Source organism: Ixodes scapularis, unplaced genomic scaffold (assembly GCF_016920785.2).
Source record: "Ixodes scapularis isolate PalLabHiFi unplaced genomic scaffold, ASM1692078v2 PGA_scaffold12__126_contigs__length_90152505, whole genome shotgun sequence".
NCBI lineage: Eukaryota > Metazoa > Arthropoda > Arachnida > Ixodida > Ixodidae > Ixodes > Ixodes scapularis.
In genome coordinates this window covers 11,195,230-11,222,327 of record NW_024609838.1, presented here as the reverse complement: position 1 = coordinate 11,222,327, position 27,098 = coordinate 11,195,230, and the positions used below count along the sequence as shown (strand labels likewise).

The 27,098-nt window shown below is 48.7% G+C and overlaps 1 protein-coding gene across 1 annotated transcript in view; it reads right to left on the bottom strand.

Annotated features, from left to right (window-relative positions):
* Positions 1 to 27,098, bottom strand: part of LOC8040864 (ras and EF-hand domain-containing protein homolog) — a 71,424-nt gene that overhangs the window by 4,760 nt on the left and 39,566 nt on the right. Inside the window, exons 7-14 of the mRNA XM_029970569.4 lie at positions 18,240 to 18,321; positions 16,074 to 16,147; positions 10,019 to 10,179; positions 6,991 to 7,391; positions 6,356 to 6,462; positions 4,563 to 5,044; positions 2,851 to 2,932; positions 35 to 149 (exon numbers count right to left, since the gene is read on the bottom strand). Coding sequence (XP_029826429.2) covers positions 35 to 149; positions 2,851 to 2,932; positions 4,563 to 5,044; positions 6,356 to 6,462; positions 6,991 to 7,391; positions 10,019 to 10,179; positions 16,074 to 16,147; positions 18,240 to 18,321 — 1,504 coding nt within the window. The remainder of the gene's footprint in view (positions 1 to 34; positions 150 to 2,850; positions 2,933 to 4,562; positions 5,045 to 6,355; positions 6,463 to 6,990; positions 7,392 to 10,018; positions 10,180 to 16,073; positions 16,148 to 18,239; positions 18,322 to 27,098) is intronic.

The window sequence follows — 27,098 nt, the reverse complement described above, 5'->3', positions numbered from 1 at the left end:
ATGGACAGATAAAGAAGGCTCTCCTTGTACGTACCTCCAAGTCCGACATCCACTGCCTGACGTTCAGGAAGGACTGTTCGTTGGTGCAGTCGTACATGAGCATGACTCCGTCCGCCTTGCGGAAGTAGGACTGCGTGATGCACCGGAACCTACGACAGAAGTCGGCAAACCCTGTTTAACATCTGTTCAGCTAAACTCGCACAGCAAACTCGACTCTACTTCGTCTCACTGTAATGTGCATGCAGTGAGCTACGGCAAAGCGAACGAGCGTTAGTTCCTTGCTTTCGAACGCGCCCCTGCTACATGAGCGCTGCTGCAGCGAATACACCCGCCAAAGCCACTAGCCTATAGCTTGTGGCTGTAGCCTTCACTAGAGTGCCTGGAACGCGTCTCCGCCTGGTGTGCGGGCGCCGAGGAACTGCGAGAGTGTAGGAGGAAAAGATCATGTGGTGACGTAAGAACGCCGAGCTCTGGTTAGTATGGTTGGGTAGACCTAAAGCTACCTGCATATGTCTTCACTGCCATAGCCTCTTTTACTCTAGAAAACCTGTCAAATCGCGAAAGAACGTGGTCGCCGTAAGGGGGAAAGGAGTTCAGAAAAGAAGACGCGAGCAAGGGCTCCCTCTGGCAGCGCCAAACAATGCCCCAGCGGTAAAATCCAAAAACACAAATGCGCCTTTTTTTTTTCTTTTTGAGGGGGGGGGGGGAAGATTTTGCGTTGACCCTCTCCTATTCCGCCCCTCTCCCGTTTCCTCAAGCGCCAATATCCTCCTTTCTTTTTTTTTTTTCTTATTTTTTGGGGGGTCCAGTTCGTTGTTTTTCGGAGAGGCCACCGCGCGTATTGTTGGCGCTGGCTAAAGAGCTACTCCAGAAGGTGCTCCAGCGCTACCAAATGAGTAACCGTGCTCCTCGCCTTCTTTCGGCAGCCAAGCGCTAAATGGCTCCGTCGTGGAACTGACAGCTTTTTATAGAACAAAGGAGGCTACGCCACCACACTCGTTGAAACGCGCCAGAACGCGGAACGCCGGAGTGCGGCTTTCACACTCGAACGCGTTCGACGAGTGCAGCGGAGAAAAGACAGCTCTGTGGAGTGTAAGTTCGTCTGTTTTTTCATGATGTCTGAACGCCGAGTTCTAACTGGCCGATGGGAAAAACTAGTGGGCAGTCCTCAAGGCATCTAGCATTGAGGTCTACCCAGTATCATTTCAATCAAAGCCAATCAGAACACGGCGTCTTTCTAACGTCACCGCAACTTTTGCGCAAGAAGCAGAGGACTTGCTCTCCTCATAGCTTTAGGGCTACCCACTAATCATTCCAACCAGAGCTCGTCGTTCTCACGTCCCCGCTCGCAGTTGTCTTCTCCTCTCCCTCAGATCCTCGGCACAAAAAATTCCGCCCATAAATCTAATTAATGAGCTCTCGAAGTGGCAACAAATGACGTCACAAACGCCGGAGCGTCATGCTGTCGGATGTCGCGATCATGGCGGTTAGCGTATAAAAGTTCTGGAGAAGAAAAAACAAAGCAAGAGACAACGTAAGTGTCGCGGACTTCAAGACCTTTTCAGCAATGTACCGCCATTTCACGCCGTGTGTCAGGAATGAAAGCGAATCTTCGGTAGGCGGTGCCGCTCTCTTCTTCCCTGGAAGGCATATCGCACATTCCGTGCTGACCATTTTTTGGCAGCATGATTGAGCTGGTATAATTCTATTATTGTCTGCCTCTTCCTAAGGCGACAAACATTAGAGGGGGTACTCTAACATCGCCTAGATATAACCAGGTCGCATATTGTTGGATTTTCTACGCCACCTGGCCGAGGCCAGCTATTGCTGCTTTAGCTTTAAGCCGGGACTCGTGCGTGATCAGACTGACAACACGAGTTTTAGCCGAGCGTTGGCGCTGCACTCGTGTTCGATCGGCACCCGACGCTGACCAATTGTACAGAGTGTGGCCGTAATAACTAACCCATTCGGCGCACCTTGCGAAATTCCAATTCCAAACGTACACACCTGAAATTGAGCACGCGATGGTAGTTTCGCAAGGAGTTTTACGTCTATTTTTTTCTTCGGAGCTCAAGCAAGAGCTGGTAAAATATTAAGAATAGATCGAAAATGGCGACCATGCATTCCGTATGCCTCATACCGGATTTTCGTCGTCTGCACACTGGTTTGTGAGCTTGCACCCAGGTGGCCATAGGTCATATATTCTGTTAAAAGTATTAATTATCGCGATTATCTCGCTCATCGCCAGCGTCTGGCTTTTGGTTTTGGGCGTTTCTGATTTCAGCAAGCCACCCGGGAGCGAGCTGATAAACCAGCGTGCAGACAACAAACAGGCTGGTATAGGACATGGGAAATGCACCGACTCCGATTTTCGTTTCATATTTAATATTTCGCTACCTAAGAATTGAGCTCTAAAAAAAATAGCCGTAAAACTTCTGGCAAAACTACCTTCGCGCGCCATATTTCAAGTATGCACGTTTTAAATTCGAATTCCGCAAGTGGTGCCGAACGTGTTAGTCCTTGCGGCCGCACCCTGTAGGTGACCTTGAAAGCTCGGTAGAACCTTGCTATCTTCCAGTTGCCACCTGAAGGCGGCAGAAGCTAGAGGGGACATTTAAGGTCCACCCTACACGAGAAGAACGACCAATAAGGGGCATTATCGCTCTCACGTGACCATTGAAAGAGGGCTAAGGAATTCAGTGTGGCAAAAAAAGACTTCAGCCTGAATGGGGAAAAAACATATATATATATATATATATATATAGCATATTCCACACGTCGCTTCTAATGGGAGAAACGGGGGCGTCTGTGTGGCAACGCGATAACATAACACTCGGAGACAGACAGTACCTTTCTTGCCCTGCCGTGTCCCAAAGCTGGAGGCTGACATTAACCCCGTCTATGCGAATGTTCTTCGTCTGGAAGTCCACGCCTGCGCATAAGAATCGGGTGCCATGTTAGGTGCCTACTGCGCCCCAATTGCCTTCTTCCACTATGCGAACAGACCACAAACACCGTCTGCGTTGCGGACATATCCGTGCATCCTATTGTTGCTACACAGCCAATAGGAATGCTGAATAAGGAACCGCGAAGCCTAGACACAAAAAGTGCCCCGTGTCTTAGGCTATCCGTGAAAAGTAAAAATAAAGAAACGGAGTGAGGAGTCCCGAGCACATTAAAATGGCTCCGCCGTCGTTCCTGCCTTAGCGAATAAGAGCCCCAAGGATCATATCATGAAGCAAGAGATTATAAGTCATTAACGACCATCATAAATTATGAGATAGAGGGACGTTAACTCGTTTGTTTACATGCCTTTCTCAATCTAGCCACCGAGAGTAAACGTTAGAGTCACCGACAGCACATAAACTACAACACTTTTGAGGCACTTTATACGTCCCGCAAAAGTCGGTTTCTCAGCGTATCGCGCGACATTTTACTACGGTGGCGCAAGCAGGTGGCGGAAGCTTACAGTGAAAAAAAAAAATAAGGAAAGAAATGAAATTATCTCCTTTAAAAGAAACCAAAACAGAAACCTATTCTGGGCAATCTGCGCCGCCACTTCGCAGACGATGCACGCGTTGTAAGAAGTGCTGCCGACAGATGGCGAAAGCAGCGTCGAGGGTTATCGCAAAAGAACCCGAATCGGCCGGCGCTCCCTCGCGCGGCGTACGCCATCTGTCGGCGGCACTTCTCACCACGCGTGCATCGTCTGCGTAGTGGCTGCGTAGATTGCCCAGAACAGGTTTCTGTTTAAGTTTCTTAAAAAAAAAAAAAAAAGTTCATTCCATGATTTTTTTTTTTTACTGTAAACTTTTGCCGCTTGTTTGCACCTCCTTAATAAATTGCAGCGAAATACGTCGAGAAATCAATTTATTACGGGCCTCCTAGAGGGAATTAAAGGCGTTAGTTTACAGATTGTAGATTCGACCTGGCAGCACACGAAATACTATAACTCTCGCAATCACTGGTTACATCCCTTTTAATAAAATTAAGATTTCCAGGTCACATACCTGTGCGCAATCTTCCACTATCAGAACCGGAAACATAATTCTCTCACGCGCAAGTGAGATCAAACATTTAAGATAAAAGGGGGGTTTCTAGATTAGGAAACCGCAACAAAAACTCTCTTCGAAACGTTTCTAGGTTTTACAAAAACGTCGCAAGAGATAGACAAAATATGAATGCATGTACGTAAACAAAATTGTGTATATATTACACATATAAAGAGTGCCGTAGGCCGGGGTCCCACCGCTTATGCATCATACAAAAGACAGTCTGCCAACACGAGTCATCGTAATACCCGTGGTTCGAATGCAATGTGCCCGGCTTCTCCTTGGACTCATTGCCATGCGGCATTCGAAGCACGAATCTCGCGGTGAATCGTGTTCAAATCTGTTTGCAGACTGTCTTTTGTATGACGCATGAGCAGAGTAACCCCGGATGTATGCTCTTTACAGATTTGTAACATGCTATGCTTTGTAGTAACCCTCGCCATCAGGTCACTTGGACCCAGATAAAATAACTCGCGACGCGTAAACGTTAAATGCGGTAGAGGAACGTACCAAGCGTAGACGTGAGCTGCGGCATAAAGATGCCCCTGCTGAGCCTCATGATGAAGGACGACTTGCCCACCGCCGCGTCGCCCACAAACACCACCTTGAACGTGTGTTCCGGTGGGCCCGTGCAACACGTGAAGCTGGCCGCCCTCTGGACGCTATGGAGACTTGCATCCGCGACCGCGACCTTTGCCTGCGGAGTCGACGTCCTCGGACAGTCTTCGTCGAAGACCGGCGGTTCTTCAAAATGAGAGTCCACGTCGTCCAGTGGGGACGTCACCGCGTTGTCTTGCCGAGACAGGTGCTTTCGAGGCCTGGGCTTGGGTTCGGTGGACGCCGGGATGCGAGACCTTGGAAGAGGCACCGGAGGACTAGAGTTCCTCGTCGGAGAGAGCGACCTCTGACGCCGACTCCGGGGCGCAGTCGCGGGCGGGGAGTCTTCGATTTGGCGGAAAGAACCGGAAGGACTCCGCGGGTTTCGATTGTACCTCGGGGTGGAGAGAAGAACGTAGTTTCAGTGACACTGGCACGGTAAAGAGACATTCGAAGCCGCAGTTTCACCCTTCATACATCGTGCAAAAGATCTCGCTGTAGGAAGGACAGCAGAGTTATCTGCGGATATGTATGCTTCAAGCATGTCTGCGGACAGTTTTTGTATGCCCGATCGGATGGCGCTATCATGTGAGGGAGAGACACGCGTCAGACAGTGTCTTCAGACTGTTCCTCTGGGGGAAGGACCCATACGCGGATACGAGACCTAATATGTCCGTGAGTGGTATGTGGTTGGTTATAAAAGGCGGCGTTATACAAATAACAAAACATTTCAGTAGTTCTTACAACGATTTTGAAAAGTTGTCCCTTCCATTGGGAGCTTAGGGTTCCTTTTTTGTTTTAATTACATTTCACGCAAAAGTTTCATCCTCCACTCTTCGCGTAAAATAAAACCATTATAATTCCGAGGTTATGTAGGACAAGCTCTGCGATTTAGTCCGCGCGCTTGATGCACAACTTCATATATTATTATTCAAGCATAAAATGTTTCTACCGCTCCGGTTAATCTCACACGTGGCGAGCCATTAAAAAAAAAGCCGTTTGCACGTAATAACTTCATGAAATTATTATGACACCTAATATGACAGGGCGAACTTGTGTTAAACAGAATAAAGAACGAGCGTCGAGATAGCAGAAAAATGGGCGGCAATTTAGCAGCGTAAGAGCAAGTGAGAGCGAGATTGACTCAACAAAGTCACAGGAATCTCCTTATCTAGTCTGCGTCGGCATCGCGAAAATTAGGTCCAAAAGGTTCGAGCATCGAGCGTTCGGGGTGAGAATGAACAGCCACTTTCTAGAACAAGAAACTAAGACCAAATGATCAAAGTTACGCCCTGAGTAAGAATAAGCGCGAATCTTCTAGAATTTCGTGACCGGGTGATGCTTGCTCGGCCCTGCGCGGGGCATAATGTCCCCTGCGAGGTTGGCAATGACATGGTATTATCCTGCGTCTCTTCTGTTCCAGTTGTCAACTTCGATCGCACAACCTTGCATGTACCCCGTTCCACGAGAGCTTGGGTTCAAAGTTCGCAGCTCATACGAGATATAAGCATCTTAAAATGCATTGCCTCGCAACGAGCGAGGCAAGACAGTAATTGTATCTCTTATTACGCCTCGTCTCTTATCATAGACAGTCTATAGGTTTCAAAGTCGCCCGAACTTTGCCCGATCTCTCTTTACCTCCCAATCCGCTTGCTCTTAATTAAGTCCGAAGCACCGAAGTCAACCTTCGAGAGTGAAAACCTCACCTCGCCGTGACAGGATCGACGCCTAGCTGTCTCTTTATTTCACTGATCCTCCTGGACGAGAGGTTACCCCTGTTCGGGGCCTTGGGAGACCCGTCGATGCTCTCCATCTGCGGTAAGACGAGCCGAGGCCTCATGAAATGCGGAGCGATGTGAGCCCCGAATATTTGATTCACTACGACGGACAAACGCATTACGACTAAGCGGGTAATACGACGAATAATCACATTACAACGGAATGAATCGACACGACTAACTGTACGGTTAGGCGGGCCATCGCGGCACGGCGGGCGTTCGTGGGACGACTGAACGTGCATGACGACTAGCCGGTCCTTTTTGAAACCAACAGGTTTGAAACCATCGGTTACCATCGCTCAGCCATTAATAATACTTTATTATACCCGATAAAAACGCCAACGACAGAATCACGAAGCAAGAATTGCGCGAAGACCGGACACCACGCGTCTTACACGCGTGCCAGGTTTCCTATTGAAGCTCATAGCCATGTGACATTCGAAGCACGGATCTCACGATGACTCACGTTCGAATCTGCATGCAGACCGTCTTTTGTATGACGTATAAAGAGTGTGACCCCAGCTTAACGGTTTAGAACCGGGAAAAAAATGGTTTCCACTCACACTGCACCAGGTATTCCGGCTTCCGATGCCGCTCTCGCTGCTGGCGGACACGGACGTTGCGCGTTCCTCTCGTACCGCTGGAGACTTAGCGGCGATGTCTCCAAGTGTCGGCGGTAGGGACTCCACGCTGCGCTCGGACTTCAACTTCCGATGCCTGAGCGTGACTGGCGGACCCAGGCAGGCGTTGCCATGAGATGCCGACAGAGCGGCAGCGCTCGAGTCGAGACTGTCCTCCCGGTCCAGGACCGGCGAAGTCACCGAGGACAGGGACCGTGGCCTCAGGGACACCGTGTCGGAGGACAGCGACGGCAGAGTGGCATCGAACGCCAAGGTAGTGTCGAACGAGTTGTCCACTTGAGTGTCCGCTTCGGCCACGGAGCGTAGTGTGGACAATCCGCTGTCTGGCGCGAAAAGGGAAAACAGCGTATAGGACAGTGCACTTAAAATGTTGTGCCGCGTGTTTGTATCGTTGCTTCTTCCCCCGACATTGTGACTGCATAAGTCAAATGCGTTCCTGCTTTTCCCCTCTTTAGGGGTCTATAGTTACTGAAACTTGTCTGCTACCACTATTCCTACTTGTGGAGTGGGCGGTGCTTTGAGCTGGGAAGACCGAATGCTAAACGCTGTGGTTACATGCCGCGTGGTTCGTCTGCGTCGCTCTAAGTCATGAAACGATAGTCCTCAATTCTACAAAGTTTTAGAGTGGCAGTCTATTTTTATTTTCACCAAAAGCCGAATGCATGATTACTGCTTCGACCCGGGCTTTGATGGGCCAGGTCATAATGTAACCACAATTATGCGTAGCTTTTAAGCTTTTCTTTAAGGACGCTGCCGCCATACTCGTTCTCTTCTTTCAATCTTCCCGCTCCGTTCCCGTACTTCGTTTTTATACATATTTTTTAACAACGAACCATCACACATTGCCACTCTGCTTTTTTTATTCTTTTTTTTTTTAATCTCTTTTTACCATCTACACTTTTTTTATGTTTTTCCATTCCATGAAACTGCAATGCATGTCAGGCTGGCCGCCATTTTCATGTACCTCATGGTGCTACTACATATCACTCTGACCACTTGTTGGTGTTGTTGTTGTTTCGTTTTGTACACGACATTTTGAGCCGTGCCGCGTTGTTGACAGTACATCAAACACCTGGTGATACGAATCTATTGTAACGTTTCTTTTTGAAGTGACAAAAAAAAAAGCAGAACATCACACTTTGAAGGCGTAGCCGCAACCTCTGACTTTTGTCTAGGACAAGCAGAGTACATCAAACGGAACTGCGGAGGCGAACCCCACTGACTCTTCGCCCATACTTTGGATGTCGACGCGGCTTCTCTTCCGAACGCGGCTTCTCTCCCAAAAATACGCAGCGCCCGCAGCTCCTCACACTGGTAGAAAAAAAGGCAACCAAACCTAAACTTTGGGAAATTCATCTGTCTTGAGATTCGTGTCAATCCTTGCGCTCAACACCCTCGGCGCTACAAGGGTTACCGTTCGCAGCACCAGGTCAAAACGTTTATATGTTCACACCGCGGGCGTTAGTGGCGCGTTCACCATTTGCGAAAGTCAAATCGAAATCATCGTTTATGCAACATTAACTCAAACAATCTTAGTGGAAGTCCCAAGGGAGAAAAGATTCAGGCATGAATAAAATGATGGCCAATTTACTTTCGCGTGTGCGCTGTTTACCCAAGACATTAAACCATTAACGACGGTACTTTGGAGTCAGGCACCAAAATCATCCAAACGTGTGATACGTTCTGAGTCAGTAAATCGCAATCTAATTGTTCGTGTACCAATTGCCACATTTGCTCACACTGGTTAAAATGTTGGCATGTATGAAATCGCGCCATTTTTGTGTAATTGACTGTTCCGCCAGTATTAATTTATTTGGAGTGTGAATTCATGTTAATTGTCAATTCATGTGTTTTGTTTTGTCAACAAACAGCCCTGTCGAAGGGTAAAAACTGTCGATCCACAGCAGTCTATGGTTCGGGTCTAAGCGACTTCAAAGTGTCCTAACTAACACGACTTTGTTAAGAAAACAACAATCGTTGGTACAATACGTCTGCTGAAAAAGGAACAATCCGCAACCCTGTTAGCGCGAAAACGATCCATCGCCGTTTCTTTTTCTTTTTTTTAAGTTTTGAAGGATTTTGCTAAAATCTACCAGAGTGGTGGAAAGTGCTCAGCTGGGGTATTAACCTAAGTGGTAAATTTTGATTCCCGCCACTACCCTTTGGAAGCAAAAATGCAAAAAGGCGCCGAAGTCGGATTCGCGCTAACAGTGCCGCGCACTGTACACGTTCTCAGCAGCGAGGCCACCACAATGGCGGCTGACACGACGTCAGCGCGAGCCACACATACGCCGACGCACCGCTTGCAAACGGATCCACGCTTGTCCATACAAGGCGTGGGCACAGCGCGTGCGCAGAAACCAGATTCAAGTAGCATCTGCGCATGCGCCGTGCCTACTACAGCGCCGCCGCAGCCGCGTGACGTCAGGCGTGACGTCAGACCCGCCTGTGGGCGCACATGCATCTCACAAACCGCGCGCTTCCATCGCAAGGTTAGGCCGGGGGACTTTCCGTGCCGGTTCTTCGTAGCATTCGTCGGAGCGCTTTAAAAGACGCCCCCCATAAATCACCCCGGCACGCATAAAGCGGCGAACTGTCAGTCGGGCACGATACGCTTCCCGCGAACGACGCCAGCAGACACCAACAGCTGCATGTGACAGCCGAGGCAATACCACCCTAAAGGCAAGGCCTACGAGCCCTTTCCCCCTCTATACGTCATCAGTAGTGGGACGCCTATCTCGCGTCAGCGTCGCCACCAGCGCGTTTTGCAGCGTCTCACAAAGGGCGCGACGCTAGCAGACGGCGACTCCAAGACGGACGCGTCTGCCACTTTGCGTCGACACTCGCGGAGTTTCAGCGTGTTTCCCGCAAGGCACGGGTCGGGTGCCCACCGTTAATGACGTCACGCGCGCCGGCCTTGTCTTGTATCCGGTACTCGCCGAATGCCTACCTGCTTCTTCGACTACGGTCGCGACGCTCGTGGGCGAACGCAGATGGCTTTCGGACATGACGGCTTCCTGCGATCCGGCGGAGGCTGTCCTAGTGGACCATATGGCTGATGCCCTCTCCTCTTCTTCATGGTCGAACAGGGGTCGCCTGTCGTTCAGGAGTCTTGAAAGAACAATAGATTGGGATAAGGTTATCAGCTAAAGTTATATACACTGTGGGTAAAGAGAACAAAGCAGCTCCTCCGGCGCAAATGTTAACTCGAGCCAACAAGAAAAGAGCTTTGTCGCTCAAGTCGCTCAAGACCATCACAGCATCTGGCAGATGCGCAAGCATTTCAGCGGGAAGAACGTGTCTGCGCCGTTGACTAGCGCCAGGCCGCGGTAACACTGCTATTACGTCATACAGAAGACAGTCTGCCAACATTGTTTGAGCCGTGTTTCTTCCTTTTATGACGGTCATATTGATCATACAAAGAAAAAACTGCCTGCAGAGATGTTCGAAGCATGCTTATGTAGGAAGCAAATATGACTGGAAGTGCTTCGGGCCTGTCTGCGGATAATGTTGCCGTGATGTCTGCAACGAACACTGTCTGTTTCGCATAATGTATGAACAGTGTGAATGCGGCTCTAGGTTATAAACAAAATCATGAAGGAACGCAAGCAAAGCAGCTTCAGCGTACGGTAAATGCCAACTCAAGCCGACGAGAGATATCGGTCGCAGAAAGTCCTCAAAATATCCAGGAGATCGTGGATACTTCAGCGGAAAGAGCATGCATACACCGTCGGCAAGCGTCAGATTCGTTGATAAAGAACTTCAACGAAGTAAAACATCGATTCTCGAAAAAGGAATAAGAAAAATATTAGTGAGTTTTAGCATGTGAGGCCTCAACGCTTTGGTCCCCCCCCCCCCCCAGGCTTGTGACGTCACACTGCGCAGGGCAGAAATTCCGCGCAAGCGCAGTGCAACGCCCAAGCTCTCTGTCAGCGTCAATACAACAAAGATCAGTTCAAGCGCACCTGTTGCCGGCTGAAAACATACAATGACAGTCTCAACAGTGTACCTCCCGCTTTGACCTAGAAATGTCACAATAGGTACAGCGCACGCGCAAAGCCCCAACGGTTTCTTACGCTTATCTTTTCTTTTGGTTTCAGTCGCCGTTCGCGTACTTGAGTTTTTTCTTGTTGCCCCCGTCTTTTGTACTACCACGAAACAAAAAGACAACCTACTCTTTGATATCCAACAGTTCATTCCTGGCGTCCCGTTCGTCACGCGACGCACACCACGAATCCGAAAATGTCGACTCCCTACGAACCGGAAGCACCTTGCACAGCACCACCGGCTCTACATCCGGTTCGGAAGCCTGACGTAACACCATTCTGCCGCTGTGTTTGACCAGGAATGTCTTGATCCGTTTCATCCCTGCTTCGACGCCGGCTTGTCAGACGCAGACTCTCAACACTAGAGCTTAGCATTGCATGCGCACGCTCTGCGTAGACTCGCCGGAAAGGTTGCAGATGGTTCGCTTTCGGGCGCGTCGATTGCGGCGAAGAATACCGTCGCCTGATCTGGCTCAGTGACGTCGAGCGGATGAGGGAAAGGAGAAAAGATGGGGGTGCAGAAAAGGGCAGCTGCGGCCTCTGGCGACGCAGCTGGGGTACGGCGGCCGACGTTCGAGGAACGTTATGGTTTTGTTTACTCGTCCGCGGTACATCTGTGAAGCCGCGCAGAAAGTTATGTGATCGTAATGCATCCGCAGAGCGAAAGTCTGCCGCAGCCCCGCCCCGCGTTTGAGCGAAAGGTTGCACCTAACGGGCTCCAGTGGAAGTTCGCGCGCGTTTGCGTCCGAAGACCACCGAACGTGTACGCCAGTGTTGCGGAATGGGCACCCCCATTCCATTCCAATTCCATTCCGGGGAATTAGAGTTTTCGATAATTCCATTCCTTTCAACTCCTAGGAATGGGGACACTGGGCCCATTCCCACTCCTGGAATGGCTGAGTCGCTCCATTCCATTCCTCCAATTCCTAAACGTTAAAAGTGTCACTTGACAGCTGCATTACGTTGCAGGGTTGGGCAGAAATATTCAGAAATGTATTTGGAAATACAAATACTGGGATAGATGAAAATAGTTGCTGAGATACTGATACTCAAGTCTCAAATATATCTATAAAAATGTACCGTGATACGTATCGGAAATATATTTTAAAAAGAGGAAAAAAGTCTTTGGAAATACAAATACAAGAATACATTTTAGGGAGGGCAGAAATATAAATACTGATAATACAATACATTTATCAAATTTCTTTGAGACGCCAACTGAGATGAGGCTTTAAGTTTGAAGTGGAAGTTTCTTTTTTTTTTTTTTTTTTGGTTCCGAAATTACTTTTCCGCAGGCTTGGCACTTCGCCTTGAAGGTAGTGGTTCCGGACAAAGAGTCCTAAATGGGTTTAAAAAACGTTCCATCAAGGATTGACCGCGGTACCTTCCCTGGCATCCTGTCTGACTCACCAGTGATGCGAAAAGTCTTCGATCTCTAAACTAAATTCCATCAAAAAATCACCACTTCCCTGTCCAATAAGGGCATCCCCTGTCAGCACTGATCACATGACGTCACGGTTGAATGAACTAGTATTCTTGTATCTGTAGGTGTTGCCTTGAACATGAAACTTTACCCACGCTGCTGTATGAAAGGACAATGCATACTTTCGTTGTATCTGACCTCGTTGAAGACCATGCAGGCAGTTGCATTTGGAATTTTAGAGAAAAGTGGACCACCTGAAGCACATGTATTATCTTCTGTTACGGTTGAAAAATCGATACGGTGGCATCCCTGTTGTGACGGTCCTTCCTGCCGACTCTCCGCCTCCAACGCATGAATGGCAGTCTTCAAGTTTCGCCTAGCATCATTCAAACAGGGACCTCGTGGATTGCGACCTGAGATGGCCGGCACAGGTGCGAGCTCTTCGAGAAACAGCGCGCTCGAGACGAGTCGAAAGTGTACGAAGTCTGGGTCCGCACAGCGAGGCCACGTCTGGCCTCCTTCCTGGGTATCGGATCACCAGAGCAGCAAGTCACGTTCACGTCGGCTGATGGCGTACCAGCCGTGCAATATTACAGGCGCAGACGCATTCGGATATGTGTTGAACTTCACTAGTGAAAGCCGCCACCGCCGCCCCCCCCCCCCCCCCTCCCATCCCCCTCTGTTCGTTGCTTTGACGCTTGTTTTTTGTATTGCATTTTTTTCTTTTGTGCATACGTCTGCTAGGGCCTTACGCGGGTTCGCAGTTTCCCGTTCATTTTATTTCTGAACAACCGACTCCCTGACTGGCTCGGTATAGCTGAACGTAAAAAATAAATAAATAAATAAATAAAATATAAAGAACCTGGCCCCACTCCATTCCCATTCCGGGCAAACGGCATCTAATTCCATTCCCATTCCATTCCCCTGAACGTTGCCGCCATTCCACTCCCATTCCATTCCGGGGTCACGAAAATGCGGAATGATTCCGGAATCATTCCAACTCCGGAGTGGCAACTCAGCAACACTGGTGTACGCGAACGGAACGGTTTACGTGGTTGTAACCGCTTTTGCCGCTTAGACGGCATTCGACTCCGGTTACCGAAGAGTTTTGGCTTCGAGCGTGTTTGCAGACAGTGTTTGTGCGAGGACCGTCGCATAAGAAAGAAGCATGCCTCAGACACTGCATACAGACTGTCTTCTGCATGATGCAATAGCATTGTGACCGCGTCGTAAGAAATCTAGTGCAAACACGACGACAAAGCAGTTCGGAGAGCCAATCGCTGCTGTCTACGAAGGAAACTTGGCGGGTGAAGAGACTTAAAATTAAATTTAGACTTCAAAAAAAAAAAAATCAACTGCGCTGTGACATTGAAACACGTAAGCACATGAAACGTCATACTTAGTGTCATAGCATAAACTTTTTTTTTTGAATGGGAAAGCATTAATTGTTCCCCGGAGCGAACCGACGTCATCAGCTCTTGAAGCCGCGCCAAACGGCACCTTCCCCTGTCCCAGTGGAGCGAAGCCTGTCGTCTGTAGCAGAAATCTGATGGACAGGCTCCCATTGGCTGGCGTGCGTCATAGTTTCAAGGAACGAGGCTCCCATTGGCTCCCGCGCGGTATAGTTCCAAGGAACGCCACCAGAGAAGCCCTCTTCCATGGCGGCGCAGCGCACGCAGCGGCCCGGCCGCCGGTGAGTGGTGCGAATCTGGCCGCAGAGCCCGCACGGGCAAACTCCGGAGACGCTGCACGGCCGAGCTCAGCGCGGCGCGGCCACTTCACAAAAGCGCGCGCTTGGCCGTCGGCCGCTACCTTGGCCAACGGCCAAGGCCAGCGCCATCTAGACGCTGTGCTTTGAAACATACGTATTCCATAGAATACACTACTGTTACCGTGGCAGCCGTTCCCAAAAAAAGCTGTGGCGCTTCAAACGACTGCACTCTAAAAAATGTCTGTGCGTCTACTTTCACGCGCAACACTCGGAGAGCCAATCAGCGCAGCTTACGGAGGCAGCTCAGCGAATGACGATGCGGAAACATATGTTTAGACCAAAAAACGCAGTCCGAGTTGTGACATTAAGCAATGCAAAACGTCACGCTTGCATAGCTTAATGTCACAACTCAGTCTGCGTTTTTTTGGTCTAAACATATGTTTCAGCATTGCCATTCGCTGAGCTGCCTCCATAAGCTGCGCTGATTGGCTCTCCGAGTGTTGTGCGTGAAAGTAGACGCACAGACATTTTTTAGAGTGTGGAGGCCAGCATCGGTGGTGAGAGGAGAGGGTGTTGTTCGTGCAAGCATCGTCTACGGGTAGTTCCGCAACTGAGCTAATATAGTAACGTTTGCTGAGAGCTTAAGAAACGAGGAGCGGGGCTTCGTGCAATCGTGCTTCTCGCTTCGGAATTAGTCCTACCGCGTTTTTCTCGGCATGTCGTTGGAGGGTGAAGAAGTACACGTGTCTTTCTCCTCTCTTTGTCGCGCGCATGCATAGGTCGCGAGAGACGATGCGCTCACTGAATGTGCCGCAGTCTTCGCACTTCCTCTCAAAAAGAAGGAGCAAACCCAAGGGGAGACAACTGAACAGAAGCAGCGACGTGCTGAGCATGAGAGTGCTCGACGTGACCAAGAGGCGCCGGAGAAAAGAGAAAGAGAGTGAAGTTTGGTCAGTCATGCGACATTATAATAACATTAGTACTTTTTTTTTTTTTTTTTGCATCGGAGCTGTCAAGGGCTAGTTTTTCCAGGATCGTGTCCCCCGCAAAGAAATGAAGCACCAAACTCTGGACACCTACTGCCATCTATGAGCGACGGCGGCACCCCACGTATCTGGTTGCCGCCGTCGCTCATAGATGGCGGCAGCCTTTCCACTCTGGCTTGCAGACTTGCGGCCGGTCATTACTTTCCATTGTACAGCTCCGCTGGTCTTCCTTCTTCACCAGAGTAAAAAAGCTGAAAGTATTTCTTTTATTTTTTTTTTTTTTTTTGGGGGGGGGGGACTGTTAACACGTAACGCAGTATCTTTCCGAAATGTTACTTGTAACTGTTACTTTTTCTGAAGTAACAACGAGAGTGACGACGTTATTTCTTCGTTACTTTACGCAGTTTCTTCGGCATTAAAGGGGTCATGAAACGATATCGGGTTGAAATGCTCACGACTTTGCAGATGCGTACTGGTCCTAGTCTGGCCCAAGTAGACCCCCACGTACCGCCACTGATTCAGAAGCTTCTTGGTCGCGGTGAAATTGCGAGGATAAAAGGGGACTCTTTCTTACAGTCTTGGCTTCGCAAAGCGATCGAAACCGCCCGCCTGACGCCAGTCGAGCGCGGCTCGTGGGTTGGACACAAGAACTGCGTGAGCACTCGACTTCGGCTCGTAACAATCGATGCCTCGGCGGACATTCGGGTAGTGGCTCTTGTCGAACCACTTGTTGGACACGAGCCGATACCTTAAACGTAGAGCTTATCCGGTGTCTCTATCTAGTACAGCCCTTACTGGTAATATATACATTTTAACAAATCTGCTAGAGATATACTAACCTTCTGCAGGGCTGTGTGGGCAAAAACACCGGGCTGTCCAGGTAGTCTGAGAGAAATGACTCTCGCCTTGCCTGCTGGGAGGGGAGACAATCGTTTCATCGCGGTTAGTGTCGCTCCCGCTGCTTAGTAAAAATGCGACAATTCCTAGACCAAAAGTGCTTCCGAGAAACATCGGTTTTCAAAAAGTTTTCCAGCTGTGAAGGCGGGCGCGCAGTCCACGGTTCTTTGGTGTACAAAACATCTGGTGATATAAAGAGTTGTCTGTCCCTGTGGCATGTCCCAAAGGCGTTCTGAATACACCGACTTCATAGGACTTCCTTTCGCTCCTGGTTTTGCGGGCACAGTATAACTTGTAAACCGTAGTCTTTCCGGTTTTAACAGCAACAAAAAAAAAACACCCATAAACGTCCCACAGTGTCAAAAATGCAAATTTGTCAAAACTGAGAAACACCGATAAACGACCGTCGGCGCCAAAAATAAAGAAATGATTAAAACCGAAAAACATCGGTTTCCGTAAATTTTTTCTCCAGCTAGGACTTTTTGACAAAACCCGCACCTGATAGACTCTAAAGACCCGTTCACACTCTTGCGACCGACTTCGACCGAGAGAGACCAGACCGGTTTTTAAGCCCCTTACGATCTCTTAGGACCAGCTCCGCTGTAGCGCATCCGGTCCTAAGAAGTTGTAAAAGGCTTAAAAACCGGTCTGGTCTCTCTCGGTCGAAGTCAGTCGCAAGAGTGTGAACGGGCCTTAAGTTTCTCCTAAGACCTTTTTTTTTCGCTGATAACCACTGTTTTTAGCGTTCGACTGAAATAGATAACCAAAATACGCCGATATTTGAACAACAAATAAACGCGGAAACCTATTCGCCAATCTCCCTTATAAATAGACAAGGCGAGGGTTGTGAGAATACATGTATCAAGCCAACACAGTTTCGCGTGACGTAATGATGCCACTTGACGTGACATGACACCCTGAGCGATCGCCAATATGTGTTCACTTTCTTTTGTCACAGCGGTTTCCTTCTCAAGAACCATGTAGTCCATACATTTTAATTTATTTGAAGTGAAATAAATTGAAGTGAATTGAATTGAAATGCTTTTTTTAACACTACTATGCGAGGCACTAACCCAGTCGGCCAAATTTTGTCTTGGACGTTAGCCTGTATCGGTACTGAACTTCAAAAGAGCGCCGATGTCGCGTTTGCGCCAACTACGTCGCTCAGTGCACAAAAGCATGTCGGCCAAAAGTGTTCTGTGTAGCTACAAAGCCGGTGGCATCATCAATATGGCAGAAGCTGTGGCACCCTTACGCAACATAAACTGTCGAGGGACATAGCGTAACACATTAAAGTAATAAACAGCTCCGTGTCCCGGGTTACTTCTTTCCAATTGTTAACGAGACACCCATTGCGCGTCTTTTTGATATTATTACGGTCACCGACATTTTTAGAAACGCAGGGGCGTGGCATGCCCCAGGAATCCTGTTGTCGCTTTGCAACCAATCAAAAATTGCGGTATTAGCAGACGGGAATGCCGACCAACCAATCACAAAATTTGGAGGTAATTGGCCACGCCCCCGCGTCTCTAAATTCATCAGTGACCATGGTATCGCTATTATTACGTAAAAACAATCTTCGAGAAAATGCGTGCAGTGCACCCGAGATTATTTACGCCATCGTCTGCGGTCTCACCATTAATAGTTTAACCAAATACTTTACCAGGGGAATAGGTCTTACTCCGCGAGAGTTCAATAGCCTTGGAGCTGGCAGCTTTTGCGTAGTTGGAACGGCTGGACGCGCGCAGCCTCGGCAATTTTCCACCATTCGAATCGGGAGGGGTGGCTGCCGCCATCTGCCGTCGTGGGCAGCCTTCGAGACAGCGGAGACAGCCGTCTCTGCTGTCTCGGCGGGTTCGGTATGTCGGTGCGTCGGCGGCAGCCCTCACCTTCGGCGCAGTACAAAAGCAAGACAGTGTGGACAGCGCGATGCGCGTGCGTTCTCTTAAACGCAAGCTGTCCTCACCGCAAGGGGAGGGTTAGGTGCTGTAGGTGTGCTGTGTAACAGAATTAACCGGAGTAGACTGTATTCTCCTAGTGAAGTACAGGGTTCTAACTCCCCGTCTCATTCTTTTTCTTTCTTTTCTAAGGAACACAGTGGTCATTACTTCTGGGGGTTTGTTCTTTTCGGCCTTCTCGAGCACGGTCCTCAGGATGTCGTTGGTGTCCTGGAGCTTTCTATTCGCTTCCCTGCATAAAAAAAGATGCGAATCACACTTAGTATTTAAGTCCTTGGTCGAAGCGAGCAGCCTTCAAATGGCGTTCGCAGTTTCGTGTGAGCGCGCACATCACTCTACTACACCCCTATGATACAATCCATATACACAAGGCCCACTGTAAGGTCGAAAGCGACTCATGCCAGCTGTGCATTGTGTAACGTTGATCACGGGGTGTGGTCGGTGTACGAGTACACCCTCTCGTGAATGTACGTACTCGTACATTGAATTCTGCGGCAGCGCCGCGTCAAACGAAAGATTTTGACTTTGCTGAAAGCAGCCTTAACTGGAGAATCGTATTTTAAGGAAAGGCAGGAACGAAGTACAAGAAACAATCACAACAGCCAGATGGTTGACTCAGATGTTATTAACATTTATCTTTCTCATTGATTGACTTGGACTGTATCAATTCGAACTTGAAAGAACATAAAGCAATTCCTAACCACTCAATTCCTTGGCCAATCCTCAATGAACAACAAGAGCGGGCTACTGCCGCGAACAGTCGGCTAAATATAGTACCGTGAGCAAGGTGGAAGAAGAGCGGGCTGTCCAAACGGCACCGCCTCACCGCGGACCAAGTGTGTCGGAGATTGGCCCTCATTTCTGACCAACGCCGTGAGATGGCGCAGCACGACAGGGGCTCCCGAAGAACCCTTCTTATTCACGCACGCGCCTTCAAGGCCACGAAGCGCATGCACGACCGCGTCCACGCCTGCGCGCCGGGCCCCAACTTGACAGTGCCCATGGCGAGACATGCGCGAACTTCCAGTAGAATTTCGACACCTCTTTCTGGCCTTGTTCCGGCACCTCTCTTTCCTACAGTGATTGTGATATTGAACGAAGTTTTAAGTCACGCATTTCAGATCATACCTCTTAAGGCCCGTTCACACAGTTGCGTTCGGAGCGACCACTACGCTTACGAACGAATGCAACCGGTTGAAGCGACAAGTTACCATAGCAACGAAGCGCCAAACGGTCGTTTCGTTCGTGTTCGTTCGCAACGCAAGGAGTTGAGCCGGGCTGAACTTTTTCGTTACGTTCGGGAACGACGGGAGCGACAGACCAATCACAGGTTGAGGAGCTCGGTCGCGCGCGTTGCATGCCGGTCGTTCCAGGCTCCTTCTATTTGCAAACATGGCGTCGGTGGTGATCGTCGGCAGGACGGTGTGGTGAAGGCTCATCGTTCCCCGTAAAAGGGCTATCCTTGACTGTGAATTTTCGTCGTGTGTCGTTAGGATAACCCAGCACGTACTAGAAGGGAAGATCCACCTACTTGTGCGGCGATCTCGTGGCGGCACTCTCAAGACAGCAGAAACGCCCGTGCCGTCGTGTTTCTTTACTTCGACTACAGTGGTGCTTTCTTAGCATTTGTGTCCTCAAACATCACCCGGATTTCTTTTTTGGCGCATTCCTTGCGTGTGCTCAAGTTCAAGGTATTACTGGTGCGTACCGTACAAAGGATGCGAGTTTTTTACTCGTTTTCATCGCCCGAAAAAGGTGATTAGTGTTAGCAATCCTGAACGCTCGCATCGTCTGTCAAATTATATTTCTACATTGCTATATCGTTGCTAAGATTACATCGTGTATTATAATCGTAAAAAAGGCGTGTGGCGAGATTTGTACTGTTGGCAAAGTCGTGTATTAAAGTCGTGATCGTCCAAGACGGCGTACTGCATCTTTTTCTTTTTTCAATACACTACCCTGCAAGCGTATCCTGAAATAAAGAGTAATAAAGCTTGAGGTCATAGTAGACGGTCTGTCTATTTTATGTTACGCAAGTGAGTGGCAGCGCGTCCCCTTCTTTTTGGAGGCACCGCTGAAACAGCTGACGGCAACGGAGAGGCGGTCGCCGTGCTGCCGACCCGCTGCGCTTGTTGCAGTGGTAGCAGGAGTGTACGCGCGGCGCAGAGCGATCGTTCCGGTCGCTCTGGTCACAACGGACGCAGTCGCGGATAACGGGTTCGTTTTAGATGTCTGAACCAGCCTTTACACAGCTATTGTAGGCGCACAGCAGATCTTCGTGACTGTACGCCGTAGCCGAACCCTCGGGCTGCTCCGGTGAGGACCCCGCTACCCCGCGTGGGGCACGAAACCGTCCGCCATGTTTGTAAGCGTAGCTGGGTCGCTTCCTATTATTGGCTAGGAGCAAGAGCTGAAGCTCGTTTCTCATTGGCTGTTGTTTCGTATGGTTGCATGCGGTTGCATGTGTGTGTACACGTCGCGCACAGTTGTCGTTGAAGTCGCAGCGGTTGCATTCGTTCGTAAGCATAGTGGTCGCTCCGAACGCAAATGTGTGAACGGGCCTTTAGCGTGCAAGTGGGCGAATGTCGCGGCTTCTAGCGCCAACCTACCTTTCAGCCGGTGCCAACACAAAACACTCAGACACCAGATCTCCTTGGCTGCAGCCAAGCCCCTTGCTGAGCCAACAATACCTAGCACGATGGAGGCCTGTGCAATTAAGTTTTTGACGTCATCGGAGCGAGATCAACCGTCGGCAAAGGTTGAACGCGAGTGCTGCATCGGCGTTCTGCTGGGTCTCGTGCGCAATCAAGGCGTCGAAGGATGCTCGGCATCGGGCTAATTTGCTGCGTCATCCTAAGGTAATGACGTCACGTGGGGACAGAGGAGGCTGTTCACAGGCTTAGATTTCCAGCTCGTTGCTCGCCCTCTCGTGGCGGAAACGGGAAACTCTCTAGTGAGGGTCCCCCGGTTCTCCTGCTCAGCGGGCACGGCGGAACTGCTTGCGATCATGGCTCCCGAAAACACTCCTCATTGTCCCAATGTAGTGCTCCAGCCGGTATGGGATTGTACCTTACTGGAAAGGTTTAATATTTGCGTATAGACGCTCTGCAGCAGCTGTGCATGGGCGCCGCCATAACCGACCTTCAGTTTTTGTTTCCTCTTATTCCGTTTTCTTCACTTCATCACTACCACAGCAGGACAGGTTATTGCCACTTTTAGTGCTACAGCGTCTTTCCCTTCATCATAGGTCTCCGTGGAGGCTCGTAATCGCCCGCCTCAGGGGCTCGACCTCTCGGTAAGACGAGAGTAGCTCGTCTTACCGAGATCTAATTTATGTAATTCATGTAATTTTACATGAATTTCTCAGATTTGCTAGAACATTTTCGATGCTTTGAGACTATTCTTTTTATAACTCGTTAATTAAAAGTGCTGCAACCGGCACCAGTGATGATAATTTGCACACTCTTGATTGCCATACTTTTTCGCGCGTTTGTAATTATTAAACCATAAGCAAAAAACATTATATTACAGTTTGAAAAACTATATATTAAAATACCCTAATTCTATTTTTTACTATTATTAACACGAATTGCGGCAATGTAGGCCCCCAATAAACGCCACGATCACGAAAGTATGCCATTTAACCATAATAGTCTTCCCAGAAGGACGTATCATTCTGTTTTCTTTTTTTAGATTATGAAAAACGCTGACATCGTTATCAAGATGGACAAACAGTTAAACACTAGATGTACCGCAAGGGTCTGTTTTGGGTCCATTGTTGTTTTTAATACTTGTTAATGATATTAATGACGGTGTGAATTCACAGGCACGATTGTTTGCAGATGATTGTGTTGTTTATAGACCAACACATGGCCCTGACGTCAGGCAGCTGCGGTGGCGCTGTCGACGGCACTGCGCATGCGCAGACGCTTCACTTCAAGCGAATTCGGTTTCTGCCCAGGCGCAGTGCCCACACCTGGTGTGGGCAAGCGCGGGCTTGTTTGGAAACAGGCTGTTGGTCTATACATGCATAACAGACGATGTTGAAATAACCTGAGACTGGGGTAGAGAGGAAGCATCAAATCGTAGAAGGGACAGAAAATAGACAGGACGACGTCTCAAACTCAGCTAACTTCATTTATTTTGTCCACCTCCTTATATAGTCCCAAACTCAAGGTCATCTCCACCAACACCTTGAGTTTGGGACTTTGAGTTTGGGACTATATAAGGAGGTGGACAAAATAAATGAAGTTAGCTGAGTTTGAGACGTCGTCCTGTCCATTTTCTGTCCCTCCTACGATTTGATGCTTCTTCTCTACCCCAGTCTCAGGTTATTTCAACATGGTTAATATTCACCAGCTCGCCTGCACCCTTACGATTTTTTCTAAGAACAGACGAGGGGAGTTCCACGCGGCTGCAGGTGATCTGAATCGAATAGAGCAATGGTGTAAAAAGTGGAAGATGAAGTTAAACGTTAAAAAAATGTGTCCATGTTAGATTTACCCGAAAAACCGAAACAAAAGTTGAAATATGTTACGAACTCAATAATGAAATCGTAACAAAAAAGCAAACAGTTAAATATCTTGGCGTCATCTGTCAGCTGACTGCACCTGGAACGCACACATTAACGACGTTGTTATGATAAAACTGGCATTAATAGCTTATTTTACTTATTACCACCAAATTATATCTCAAAAAGAAAAGACCACATTCATAAGATTAGAAAATATCGCACCAGGACGGAATCGGGCGAAAATTCTTTTTTTTTTTGTTAAAACAATTAAGGAGTGGAATGCCTTGCCCAGTGCGATTGTGTAAACCGCAAATTCAGAAATGTTTTTTTTTTTCTTTTTTTTAGTTTATTTGTTTCCTTCGATAATACCTGATGGCGCTGCAGATCAATGATGAATAAAAATAAAAGGTAAAGACCTATGCTGTCTGACTAGGACTCCATCTTTGTGTTTTTGTAACGATAACAGCGTTTTTAATTTATGCGTTTTCTGAACATATTCTAAACTCATTACCCGTGGCGATATTTTGTAAAATTTGGATTATGTTAATATTGTGCTGGCAGTAATGCTAAAGCAAGTAACCATATAAACACGCAAAAATACCATTACCGGGCCCGCAATTTATCATTTCACACGACAATTATCCGAGCGAGGAAAGGCAGCGAGAACACGCAAATGTTTACAGTGATTTTTTCAACAAATACAATATTCTACGTTACCTCTAAGGTGTATAAGACCATCTCTTTAAAGAGACACAGAACTCTCTAAAATATTTCGAAATGCCTGTATCGGATGCGTATGTCACAAAATAAAGTTTCCACGAACAACTTCTTTAGCTCAATAATTACGCTGTGAGACACATCTTCAGTTATAAACGAATCCGATATTAACACGTATACCGTGAAATTAAATCCAAAATAGATGTTAGTTTCAGTTTCGCTCTAAAATTAAAACGTGCGTCGTGGCGCAAATACTACGCTAAACACCGTTCTTGTTTTCAGGATTAAAAGGTGACCTGCGCTCATAACACCCGCTTCCTCATATAAGCAGGAATAATTTATGTCGCTCAGTGAAGCCGGCACACTCAACAGGCTCAGCAACTGGTATACCCGGCATGCATCTCCAACCCTCACTATAACCGCCATCTTGGAAAACGAGTGGCGCCACCTATACTGAATTAGAGTCGCGAATACTACGTTTACCCTTAATTAAGCTGAAACTGCAGCCAAAACGACTAGCGCGAGCTAGCCCGCGCTCCTGGCTTCGCGACATGCATTTCTAGCGCGAGCGCTCGTTCTGAGGAAGAACGCTTCAAAGCAGCGACCTCGATCTTGCGTGCTTGTGGCATTAGTTGCAGCCTCAGCTAAAAGTTGAACGTTTGTACTGAGAGAGTTTGGCCAATGGGCGGAGCTTGTTGCCCGCTAGGAACAGCGGATTTCGCGATAACACAAGATGGCGTTACTTTTTTGTCTCGTTTATTCCTGAGAAATCGCGTAGAGTTCCTATGAATCAGAGCCACAAAATGGCGGATGGAAGTTGTCATCTTCCGGTTGACAGACTACGCTGCTGTGGTTGCCAGGCTGTCAAAATCTCCTTAAGAAGGCCAAACCCTATCAGTATAAACGGCTCCGGACGAGACGTTTCAGTGGCACCTTCTTATGGTTCCTACTAATGACGTCGCGACTAAGACTATTAGTAGCGATCGACAAGTTCGATGGCGCCTAAAAAGCTCTGTGGAAGCCTAGTCGTCACGTTCCTAAATCAACCCCGTCAAAGTCGGCAGTCTGACTTGGCTCTTATTTACGTCGATGAAAGCAGACATAATCCTACTAAAGACGTCATAGTAATGGTTCGACCAATCGTGGAAGGCCGATCACAGCGACGCTCTTGGTCGCTCACGTCGTCAATAAGCAGACGTGTTTCCAAACGTTCAAGATCTAAAGATGGCCAGTGAAAGCTTCACGTAAACTGAGCACTATTCTGTGACAGGCACGAAGGGCCAGGGGACCGGTGGTCTAGTCTGTTTTTCGCACCGGAGCTAGGAGGGGTACATGGGGCGAAAGCTCGCGCTGCGGAACCCAGGCCAGCCTGGGTTCCATTCCCGCCCCTGCCCGTCTCGGTCTGAATGAGCATCGTGCTGGTATCCGATCATGGAAAGCTACTGCGCGATACACGTTAAAGGCCCCAGGATATCACTAGCTGAATTTCTCATCAATACCGGAGTTATCAGACCGCGCGCGACAGATTGCGAGCTGATTCGCCAATCACACAAATGTCATTCGTTGTAAACGGCATTCGAGTTGCCCGTGGGGCACGGGTATACACCGACACGCGGGTTTGACGTCACGGAGCTGCGGCGGCGCTGCGATCGCGCCGGAGCCGGGGGGTGTGGGCAAAAGCGCGCACGTTTCGCATGGGCGTCATAGCATTTCACCATGTAGCGAAGCTGTGTTGTCGTTAATTGCACCGAAATGTACAAGAAAAGCAGCGGAGTGAGTTTCCACAAGTTCCCGGCAGACTCTGAAAGGCATAGAAGGTGGATAATATCCGTGGATCGAAAAGAATGGTCGCCTCGCGCGAACGACCGTTTGTGCGGCAAACACTTTCTTGGAGGCAAGTGCGGCTTCCATTTCAATCTCCGTCGCGAGGCTTGCTTATGTGCAGGGAAACCGTCGTCTGATCAAGACCACCCGGATTTTGTTCCCACGGTGTTCGCGCACAACGCACCGGCCAAGCGCTCGTCGGAAGCTCGCTACGCCCGTGCTACCGAGCAGAAGGGGATCGGCGACAGAACGGCAGAGTTGTAGGCGTTACCGAAAAAAAGTAACGAAATACGTCACTCGTTACTTGCAAATAAAAGGTACGCGTTACTGAGCTACGTTACCTAAATATAAAAGAAACGCGTTACCGCTACCGATGAAAAGTAAGGCACGTTACTTCTGCGTTCCTTTTTTAAATTATGATTTAACACATTTTACGGTTTTGACGATACAGGTCATATATCAAGCAGAAGCTGAACATAAATACTTTATCTCTTTTTACGGTTTCATCTAAATACTTACGAGAAAAATCACAAAGAAAACATGGCTTCACGCCTAAAACACGGATACAATTGAAGTGCGATTTCTTTAAGACATGGGAAGTAGTAACGACTAACGTAACTACGTTATTTGAAATAGTAGCATAAGTACGTTACCCGTTACTGTGTCAAAAACGTAGCGAGTAGGGAACTACGTTACTGAAAAAAGTAACGCGTTCCTGGTAACGCCGTTACTTTTAACCTGTTACCGCCAAGACTGCAGAACGGACAAACCTTTACTGGTTGTAATGCCTTGTGGTCACGAGGGTATGAAAAATATCATACCTTGACTTGAAGACGCTCTGTGTATTTAATCAATTAATGAATACACACACTTCCGCAGACCCACAGTCTGCTGATCCCGCCGGCAGTGCGGAAACCGACTCGATGTAATCGTAGGCCTTGAGAGACTTGTAGGCCTGCACCCTGTCGGCCGTGAACTGACTTGGCGAAAACTAAATAAACGACTACCTGAGCCGTCGACTTCCGTGGCAGCAACTTTACGTCGGAAGTCCAACACCTAGGCCTTGTTTACGGCGTACGGATCCTCGTAGGCAACGCCGTCCACGCACAGTTTGTTTCGATACCGCTGCCGTTCAGGCTCGGGCAACGAGCTCAAATAGTCGGGCATAGCATACGACATACGTTGTGGGGAAATACGACGCACAAATAAAGATACAAGCGTCCCTGCAACGTCAACAACGAGCGCACGCCATAGAGCGCAATGGCGAAAACACGGAGAGCCGGGATGCTTTTGCCCACATAGCTACCGCGCATGCGCGGCCTTCCGGCCGTGTTGGTAAACAGAGCCGCTCCGCGTGTCGGTCTATAGACCGACACGCGGAGCGGCTCTGTTTACCAACACGGCCGGAAGGCCGCGCATGCGCGGTAGCTATGTGGGCAAAAGCAGCCCGGCTGTCCGTGTTTTCGCCATTGCGCTCTAGGGCGTGCGCTCGTTGTTGACGTTGTAGGGACGCTTGTATCTTTATTTGTGCGTCGTATTTCCTCATAACGTATGTCGTATGCTATGCCCGACTATTTGAGCTCGTTGCCCGAGCCTGAACGGTAGCGGTATCGAAACAAACTGTGCGTGGACGGCGTTGCCTACGAGGATTCGTACGGAGTAAACAAGGCCTGCTGGACTTCCGACGTAAAGTTGCTGCCACGGAAGTCAACGGCTCAGGTCGTCGTTTATTCAGTTTTTTTCGCCAAGCCAGTTCACGGCCGACACGGTGCAGGCGTACAAGTGTCCCGAGGTCTACGATTACATCGAGTCGGTTTCCGCACTGCCGGCGGGATCAGCAGACTGTGGGTCTGCGGAAGTGTGTGTATTCATTAATTGATTAAATACACAGAGCGTCTTCAAGTCAAGGTATGATATTTTTCATACCCTCTTGACCACAAGGCATTACAACCAAT